Source organism: Mercenaria mercenaria, chromosome 6, assembly GCF_021730395.1.
Source record: "Mercenaria mercenaria strain notata chromosome 6, MADL_Memer_1, whole genome shotgun sequence".
NCBI classification, from domain to species: domain Eukaryota; kingdom Metazoa; phylum Mollusca; class Bivalvia; order Venerida; family Veneridae; genus Mercenaria; species Mercenaria mercenaria.
In genome coordinates, this window is record NC_069366.1 from 39,251,974 (window position 1) to 39,262,996 (window position 11,023).

General features: G+C 35.3%; 1 protein-coding gene across 1 annotated transcript in view; it reads right to left on the bottom strand.

The window, feature by feature from the left end:
• Window positions 1-10,708, bottom strand: part of LOC123549115 (tyrosinase-like protein 2) — a 29,371-nt gene extending 18,663 nt beyond the window's left edge. The window contains exons 1-4 of the mRNA XM_045336941.2: window positions 10,490-10,708; window positions 6,838-7,056; window positions 1,107-1,207; window positions 650-911 (exon numbers count right to left, since the gene is read on the bottom strand). Of these exons, the coding sequence (XP_045192876.2) occupies window positions 650-911; window positions 1,107-1,207; window positions 6,838-7,056; window positions 10,490-10,672 (765 nt within the window). The 5' untranslated portion in view covers window positions 10,673-10,708. The remainder of the gene's footprint in view (window positions 1-649; window positions 912-1,106; window positions 1,208-6,837; window positions 7,057-10,489) is intronic.
• Window positions 10,709-11,023: the final 315 nt, after the last annotated feature.

An 11,023-nucleotide genomic window follows, 5' to 3' on the forward strand; every position in this document is an offset into this window, starting at 1 on the left:
TCATGCCCCTAAACATCTACAGGGTAAAGTGACCAAGCCTCCAAAACATCTACATGGAAATTGATCACGCCTCCAGGCTGCTGTGAATCTTGGTAGATGGTCTTCAAAGAATAATCTCTGTAAAGTTATTTTGAAATACGACTAGATACCGACCAAGTAGAATATTTTGCTGATAAAGTTGATATAAGCTTTTGAAATCACACGGAATAGAAACAATTATTTGATCAAAATATTTTTCACTCTTATACAATTTTCACTCGTAGCTACGACACTCGTCGAAAAGGTACAACTAGTATTATTTCGGTAAATATATTCAAACCTTTCACCGAAATTTTTGACAAAAGAATTGTGAAATAAACTTAGTGCTCATAGGTGAATAACTGGGTAACTTTCAGCAATATTGTATTTTTCAAAGTCGAATAAATCTAAATACCTCCGCATAATAATCATTATTATAATGTCTGTCTCCTAATGAGGCATTTTGTACAGTTACGGGAATCCGAAAATATATCATTTTCAGAGCAACATGTGTTTGATATGTTGTAAGAAGTGTTATTGAGTAGATGCAGTTTAACATACCATCGAGCTAACTAACGAATATTAACAAGTTTAACCTGAAAATTCAACTCTGAGTTAAGCTTTACAGTACCTGGAGTTCACATTTTGACAAGATAGAACGAATCTGATCTTTTGAAAACAGTCGACTGGCTTGTCCATAATTCCTTTCCAAATTACCCCGGTCTGTCACCCAACCAGCCGCAGGACCAGATGTGACATCACCAATTCCGTTTCCAAAGTATTCAGGAGTCCAGAGACCAGAGTTGACAGGGTTATCCATGTCATTGTCCATTGTGCTGTCCCAAAAAGGAAGAGCCACTTTGGGGTCTATACGACGGAGAGCTTCTTCAAACCTAAAACATTTAACACAGTTACAAAACTGCTAACAGAAACGTACTTTTAAGACATGGTGCCTTGGCTGCAAAAATGATTTACGCAGTATGTATAAAATTTGTTAAAACTCTGTCTAATCAAAAAAGTTTGTGTGTAATAAAAAGGAGATATACGAAACACGCAGTCGAGCCAAAACATGAGATTTAGCCACTTACATGACTAAAAACACTCTAAGCCAGGGTAAGAAGGAAGCGCCGTTATGGTGTGAACCGAATGCCTGCGCATACAGTCGAGCGAATGCCCTAATTGTTCCATCCTGAAAATAAATACAGAGTTTATATGAAATATTTTCTACTTTAGAGTCTGATAAGACACATAACATGGAACTGGAATTACGTATTGTAAGTCTGATAAGACACATGACATGGAACTGTAATTACGTATTGTAAGTCTGATAAGACACATAACATGGAACTGTAATTATGTATTGTAAGTCTGATAAGACACACAACATGGAACTGGAATTACGTATTGTAAGTCTGATAAGACACATGACATGGAACTGTAATTATGTATTGTAAGTCTGATAAGACACACAACATGGAACTGGAATTACGTATTGTAAGTCTGATAAGACACATAACATGGAACTGTAATTATGTATTGTAAGTCTGATAAGACACACGACATGGAACTGGAATTACGTATTGTAAGTCTGATAAGACACATGACATGGAACTGGAATTACGTATTGTAAGTCTGATAAGACACACAACATGGAACTGGAATTACGTATTGTAAGTCTGATAAGACACACAACATGGAACTGGAATTACGTATTGTAAGTCTGATAATACACATGACATGGAACTGTAATTATGTATTGTAAGTCTGATAAGACACACAACATGGAACTGGAACTGGAATTACGTATTGTAAGTCTGATAAGACACAGAAAACATGGGATTGTAATTTCGTATTGTAAGTCAAATAAGACACACAACATGGAATTGTAATTACGTATTATAAGTCTGATAAGACACTTGACACGGAACTGTATTTACGTATTGTAAGTCTGATAAGACACACACGACACGGAATTGTAATTTCGTATTGTAAGTCTGATAAAACAGACAACATGGGACTGGAATTACGTATTGTAAGTCTGATAAGACACACATGACATGGGCTTTTAATTTCGTATTGTAAGTCTGATAAGACACACAACATGGAACTGGAATTACGTATTGTAAGTCTGATAAGACACATGGCATGGAACTGGAATTACGTATTGTAAGTCTGATAAGACACATGACATGGAACTGGAATTACGTATTGTAAGTCTGATAAGACACACAACATGGAACTGGAATTACGTATTGTAAGTCTGATAAGACACATGGCATGGAACTGCAATTACGTATTGTAAGTCTGATAAGACACACAACATGGACCTTAAATTACGTATTGTAAGTCTGATAAGACACACGACATGAGGTTGTAATTACGTATTGTAAGTCTGATAAGACACACAACATGGAACTGTAATTACATATTGTAAGTCTGATAAGACACATGGCACGGAACTGTAATTACGTATTGTAAGTCTAATAAGACATACACGACATGGGATTGTAATTTCGTATTGTAAGTCTGATAAGACACACGACATTGAATTGTAATTACGTATTGTAAGTCTGATCAGACACATACGACATGGGATTGTAATTTCGTATTGTAAGTCTGATAAGACACACACGACATGAGATTGTAATTACGTATTGTAAGTCTGATAAGACACACACGAAATGGGACTGTATTACTAGTACGTTTTGTAAGACTGATAAGACACACACCATGGAACTGTAATTATGTATTGTAAATAATGACAAAACCTGCAGCATCTAAAAGATCATCAAAATATCGTAAAACAGAGAAATGAGTATAAGACCTTTCTAACTTTAATAACAATTGTGCTGAAAATAGACAGCAACTGCTTTTGAAGAAGAAAGCATATAAATTAACTGTAAAACGCAAAAAGTCTCGATACAAGTTTACGAAACGTAGTGAGATTGAACAGCTGCGTAGAAAACAGCCTCGTGATTTTTGGAACTATTTTTCCAAGAAAAGGCGACGCGTAGGCACAAATTTGTCCGTTACAGATTTCTATGACTATTTTAAGAAACTTTGTGACGAAATTAATATATGCGTTGATGAAGAAAGTGAGAGTTTTTGTAACGGAACTGTGGAAACAAATGACCCCATTTTCGAAGAACTAGACCGTGAAATTACTGCGACAGAGGTTTATGGAGCTTTGAAAAATCTTAAGCGCGGAAAGGCAGGCGGAAGCGATGGCTTACTAAACGAACTTTTGATTGAAACTGGTGATATTCTTATTGGTCACTTAGTAGACTTGTTTAACTTAATTTTTGAAACTGTTTGTTTCCCGGACTCGTGGATGGAAGGTATAATTATTCCTTTGTATAAGAAAGGTACAGAAAATGATGTAAATAACTATCGTGGGATTACTCTTATAAGTGTGTTGGCAAAGTTGTTTACTGCGGTCATTAATAAACGTTTAACAGACTGGTGTGATAACAATGATACTATTTCAGACGCCCAGTTTGGGTTTCGGAAAGGGCTTTCTACTACTGATGCAATTTTTTGTTTAAATGCTGTTGTTCAAAATTTTCTCTGTAATGGTAAACGCCTTTATGCTGCTTTTGTAGACTTTAGTAAGTGCTTTGACAGTGTTTACAGAAATGCACTATGGTACAAGATGAACAAGTTAGGGATTTCTGGAAAAATGTTAAGGATTGTTAGATCTATGTATGAACATGTCAAGAGTCGTGTCAGACATTGCAATACCTACTCAGATTTTATTGAAATATTTCTGGGCTTAAAACAAGGTGAAATATGTTCGCCTTTGTTATGGTCAATTTTTATTGAAGATTTGGAACTCTATCTTAGTTCAAGTTCCGGTAGTGGTCTCGATGTCAACCAGTTAACGATCATTTTGTTGTTATATGCAGACGGCATGGTGATACTTGCTGAAACCGTGAGCGATCTACAGATAAACTTAGATAATCTTAAGACATACTGTGATCGTTGGGGCCTTAAAGTAAATGAAACAAAAACAAAGGTAATGTTTTTTAGACAGAGAGGTCCAGTTCGTAGGAATGAGTCATGGACGTATAATGGCTCCGTGTTGGAAATTGTCGACCAGTTTAATTACCTAGGCGTTGTTTTTGGTAAAAATGGTATTTTCAGCCATAACCAGCAGCTATTGACTGGAAAAGCTCTAAAAGCAATTAATGTTTTATTATTTAATACGAAAGAATTAGATCTGAAGCCTAAACTTATGTGCCAATTGTTTGATTCCTTCGTAACGTCAATATTGAATTATGGTGCTGAAGTATGCGGGTACACGAAATCAAAAGAGCTTGAACGAATACAGTTACAATTTTGCAAAAGACTTTTATGTGTAAAAATGTCTACCAGTAATGTGTCTGTATACGGCGAATTGGGTCGTTACCCGTTATATATTAATCGTTTTACAAATATCATTAAATACTGGTTTAAGGTATTAAACACCAATAATTGTATAATCAAACAGTTGTATTACGTTTTATGTACAGACGTTATTAATGGTAAGAAGAATTGGGCTTATCAAGTTAAAAGTTTACTGTATTCTTTTGGTTTTGGTTACATATGGGAAAATCAGCAGAGCTTTACTGATGATAAGTGGTTTATATTATATTTTAAACAACGACTTATTGATTGTTATATGCAGGATTGGGGTCAAAATGTTAATGACAATGGTGTGTTATTTGTTTATAAACATCTGAAAATGTCTTTTGATTATGAACTTTATCTCGATTTGTTGCCCAAGTATCAAAGAATTCTTTTAACTAGAATGAGAGTGTCTGCTCACAGGCTTAGAATTGAAACAGGTAGACACGGACAAAATAGAATTGAAAGGAATGAAAGACTGTGCCAGGTGTGTTCTAGTGGAGATTTGGAAGATGAATTCCATTTTATTTTGACCAGCTCAAGATATAATTTTATGAGAAAACGATACATAGATACATATTATATATGCCGTCCAAGTATGTTTAAAATGTTACAGTTGTTAAATTCTAAAGATGAAAATGTGTTGTCAAAACTTGCTAGTTATATAAACTGTGCTCAAAAGATTCGGGAAAATTATCTTAGACAGTGATATTACTTCTCAACATTCCATAGTGAACGTATGAAGAAAATAGTATTATGTTAAATACCCTCTGATAGACTATGTTAACCAAATTACATACTCTTTGTATATACAAATGTTATTTACTGTTATATATGATCTTGACATTTTGTGTATATGTTTATATGGATGATAAACTATGTTTAAGTCCAAAATTTAATAAAATATTGTCTATTGTCTATTGTCTTAAACTGAAACAAAAACGTAAACAGAAACTTAATTCGTAATTGCTTTGAAAATCGGGGACTTTCCCAGCTGTAAACAAAGTGACAATTACCACAAGGACTTGCAACTTTTATGCACAGGCTGTTGCATTTTTGGTGTCTCGCCAAACAATACCAATATTTGAGAACCATTCGAATTTAATGCCTAGAATGGCTAGTCGAGTTATATTTCTTAACCTTTCCTAAAGCATTTTCAACAGAGATCCTGTATCATTGAGTTATTATATTTATCTTGCAACATCGACTCTCTCTGAAGTCACGTTTTTCTGACATAAGAAAATTAAAAGGTAAGGGTAGATTTCCCGGAAGCACTGAACACAGCAAACACAGCCACATATCATACATCGCAAAGTAGGCCCGCCGAACAGAAACTGCAGTAGAAAGATACAGCAGAATATGTGTGCATTATTTTGCGCTGGCTGGCAGGGTCATTTCAATTCGATGTGACAAACCAAACGATCTGTCTATTAATTAGAATTTGAAATAAATGATAACTGAAAATTATATGTACTCTTCTATATCATTTATTTTTTAATTTTCTACACTGAATTAATTTTCAAACATAGTAACTGTTATTATTTTATTTTGTTTAAATATGTCAAAGAATATTGCTGAAATCACATTTTTATAGAAAATAGGCTTTTCTGTCATATTCATGAACATGTGAGTCGCGTTCTACTTAAGCAGCTAGCGCAGTCAAGGACCTTTTTTCACAGAACGTATGGTCTTTTTTGGGTAGGGGGTCAGAGATGGGAGTCATTTCAATTTGCATTGTCCGCATTTTAATATGTGCGTCCATTTTTTTTGTTTTAGGGTCTTATGTGAGATTTACCGCAGTTCCTTTTATTTTATCTTGTGTTTCTTGATGATATTTTGTAGTATTCATACCCACTTCCTCCGACTCATACCGCCTCAGTAAGGGGCAAGGTAAATCATGCTGATTTCCCTAATTATAACTCTCAAACATCAAAAACAAACTTTAGTCATGTATTGTCAACAAGTGACTTTGCAATCCATGTCTTACCAGGTTCACTTACCATCACTTCTACAAAAAGTCAAACCCCCAATTATTTCTATAGTATGCATTCCGTTTACGATGTCCGTTTAAACTAGAAAGACGTACATTGTATGTGGGACCTCTTTCAATTCTTGAAATTCCTGTTAGGGTAAACTACTACAATACATGTCTGTACTATTGCTGAGTATCCCTATGTATTTCATCTTTTTCAATAAAAAATATCAAAGTGAAAAATAAGAGGAAATATACTAAACATTTCTCACTGATAAGAAACTATAAAATGGATAAAAGTTTGTTAAACCATGAAACAAAAAGGAACGGTTTACTTTGAATGTAACATCAGCCATGTTTCACAAAGTGTCGGTTGAAGCGGTTTTCACCTGACAGATATTTTGATCTTATTCACGAACAAACAAATATCCATTATATAACTTATATATCTTCTACAATACCTCATAAAGCTTGTTAAGTGCATCGTGAAATCTGATTCTTTCTTCCTGTGTCAGTGTGCGGTACTCTTGTCTAGCCCTCCTCCCGCTCGGGGGTCTCGGAGGTCCGTCCCGCAGTATACTGGAAGCGGTATAAGCACCTATATTGCCGGCTAGACTTCGAAAATAGTCAAGCTCTGCTTGTGTATTGTTCGTGTCTGGTGTGAAATTCCACAATAATTTCTGCGGAGAAGTGTAAAAGTCTATTTTTGTCATGTTTCACTTTTCACCATTACTATACAAAAACGCTTTTATTTCACTAGAAAAAACAATTGTCTCAACATTCTCTTGTACATGAAGTACGTATTAAAAGGTTTCAAAATTGAGGACACATTAAGAAAATGTCGATCATATACATATTACTTGTACATTCCTGAACAGCCAATGCCAGTTAATGATCCACTGATTTATTACTAAATGCCAGTCAATGATCCACTGATTTACTAACCAAATGCCAGTCAATGATACATTGATTTACTAAATAAATGCCAGTCAATGATACATTGATTTACTAAATAAATGCCAGTCAATGATCAAAAATTGAATATAGAATGCGACAGAATGAAACATTTTATTTCGTATTAACAGATATTTCGTTTTGCCGTGTTCGCGTGCGCACCAGTATGAAATAAGATATGTTTGTAATGTCGCATTGGCGTGCGCGCGGCTATGTAGTACATTTCGTTGTGTCGTGTTTGGGCACACGGAAACGCGAGACAATGAATCAGTTTATTTCATTTTGGAACGCGCGCCAACACGACAAAACGAAATCTTTGATAATGGCGCGCACCCTATTTCAAAACAACGGAACATATCATTTTATCTCAGTCGCGTGCGCGCCAAGGTGCCAACAAGAATATTTTATTGTTGGCGCACAAGCCCGCACCGGCACGAACTAAAATGTTTCGTTCTGTTGCGTTCTGCGTTAAGGGATCAATTAAGGCAGCAAAAGAGTAACAAAAATAATGGGCCGTACCGGAAAATAACATATTTAATTATCATTTCAGTCCCTTCTGAACTTAATCATGATGACTGAAAGGCGCTTCAAGACAGAAGAACAGACATGCAGACGAATGGAGTGAGTGCTACTGGGCTTTTTGTCAAAAGCCATTAACAATGTTACATGTGCTGACTTACCTTTAAACAATGTTACATGTGTTGACATACCTGTAAACAATGTTTCATACTTTGACTTACCTGTAAACAATGTAACATGTGCTGCCTTACCTGTAAACAATGTTACATATGTTGGTTTACCTCTAAACAATGCTACATTTGTTGACTTACCTTTAAACAATGTCACACGTGTTGACGTACCTCTAAACAATGTTACATATGTTGACTTACCCGTAAACAATGTTACATGTGTTGGTTTACCTCTAAACAATGCTACAAGTGTGGACTTACCTGTGAACAACGTCACACGTGTTGACGTACCTATAAACAATGTTACATGTGATGACTTACCTGTAAACAATGTTACATGTGTTGACTTACCTGTAAAAATGTTACATGTGATTACTTACTTGTAAACAATGCTACATGTGTTAACTTATCTGTAAACAAAGTAGCATGTGCTGGCTTACCTCTAAACAATATTACATGTGTTGACGTACCTCTAAACAATGTTACATGTTTTGGAAATCTCTGAACAATGTTACATGTGTTGACGTACCTTTAAACAATGTTACATGTGTTGGCATATCTCTGAACAATGTTACATGGTTGACGTACCTCTAAACAATGTTACATGTGTTGGCATACCTCTGAACAATGTTACATGTGTTGACATACCTCTAAACAATGTAACATGTGTTGGCATATCTCTGAACAATGTTACATGTGTTGACCTACCTCTTAACAACGTTACAGGTGTTGGCATATCTCTGAACAATGTTACATGATTTGACCTACCTCTTAACAACGTTACAGGTGTTGGCATATCTCTGAACAATGTTACATGTGTTGACCTACCTCTTAACAACGTTACAGGTGTTGGCATATCTCTGAACAATGTTACATGTGTTGACTTACCTCCTAACAATGTTACATGTGTTGGCATACCTCCTAACAATGTTACATGTGTTGACCTACCTCTTAACAACGTTACAGGTGTTGGCATATCTCTGAACAATGTTACATGTGTTGACCTACCCCCTAACAACGTTACAGATGTTGGCATACCTCTGAACAATGTTACATGTGTTGACCTACCTCCCAACAATGTTACATGTGTTGGCATATCTCTGAACAATGCTACATGTGTTAACTTACCTGAAAACAAAGTCACATGTGCTGGCTTACCTCTGAACAATATTACATGTGTTAACGTACCTCTAAACAATGTTACATGTGTTGACCTACCTCTCAACAATGTTACATGTGTTTACCTACCTCTTAAGGTTTAGCAGTATATCACAAAACAACAGTTTTTTTTTAGTAAATGAACAGCAAACTTATCTGTCCAATACATGTTTTACTGTTCTGTCCCAAGAGCTGGATACTTAAACTATTCTTAATGAGTTGCCCCCCTTTAAATAAGAATGACATTTGTAAAGAAAAAATGTAAACAATTGTCAAAAACCATGTTTTACCTAGTTGTGTAAAGTTTAAACACTCGCACGATGTTGCAAATGCATCAAAACGAAGACCTGTAACAGCTTTTAAGAAATGGTGAGTTTTTAAAGTCGCTGAACTGTCCAGAAGTGTGGCTCCTTCATGCAGTCCCTTTCCGGAATTTAATACATATATCAGCAAATTGACAATGGTTTTGTAGAATAATATAAATGTTTTATACGCTGTTAAATTTTCATGTAAAACAATGCTTTCTTTCTATGATTTGATGATGTTCGAGCTTTTTTCTCCAAAACATGGACCTATACCTTAACAATGTTACATGTGTTGACTTACTTGTAAGACAATGTTATATATGTTGACTTGTCTGTAAATAATGTTTTTTGTGTTGACTGATCTGCCAACAATGTTACCTGCGCTGAATGACCTGTAAACAATGCTTCCTCGTTGTCTGGCCTGAAGGCAATAGTTTCTGTGTTGATGGAAATGTCAACAATGTTTCTCGTGTTGATTTATTTGTAAACAATGTTTCCTGCGTTGAATGACCTGTCAACAATGTTTTACTTTATTTGCTGACCTGTATACAATGTCACCTGTGTTGAATGACCTGTCAACAATGTTTCCCGTTATTGGGTGACCTATATATAATGTCACCTGTGTTGAATGACCTATCAACAATATTTCCCGTGTTGACTGACCTGTCAGCAATGTTACCTGTGTCAACTGACCTGTAAAGAATTTACCTGTAAGCAATGTAAACTATGTTGACTTACCTGTAAACAATTTACTTGTTAGCAATGTAAACTATGTTGACTTACCTGTAAACAATTTACTTGTTAGCAATGTAAACTATGTTGACTTACCTGTAACAATTTACTTGTAAGCAATGTAAACTATGTTGACTTACCTGTAAACAATTTACCTGTAAGCAATGTAAACTATGTTGACTTACCTGTAAACAATTTACTTGTTAGCAATGTAAACTATGTTGACTTACCTGTAAACTATTTACTTGTTAGCAATGTAAACTATGTTGACTTACCTGTAAACAATTTACTTGCGCAGCTTTATCATCTATCGGTTTTCCTTGGAAGTTACGATAACACTGCTCTACGTCTGGAGGGACAATCAAACACACTTGGTTACTAGCCGGAAGTGGTGGCCCTTGGCAGAAAACTAGTGACAGGTACAATATATGCAAGAGAATGGTATCTGGCAGGTTCATTCTAAATGCTTAAGTTCTCCAAAGATAGACTGCATTTATTCTGAAAAGGTTTAAACGTCTTAAAAATAGCATTGCAAATACATAATGTTTTTTGAATCAGTATAAATCAATTTTGATTGAATTAAATTCATGCTAGAGCTTAGAAACTAGGAACATATTCGAATGAAAGGAAAGGTATTCAAATGATATATCTCTAATACATAATGTATGAAAATCACAAATGTATGGTGGCTGATTTCTGCCATTTCGTGTGTTCGTGTCGGCGAGGCGAAATGTCGAAGTAACGAAAACACGAAAGGTCGAAATAATGCTTATTTGTCGTGTGTTCGCCTTTCGACTTTCCAGGCGAAT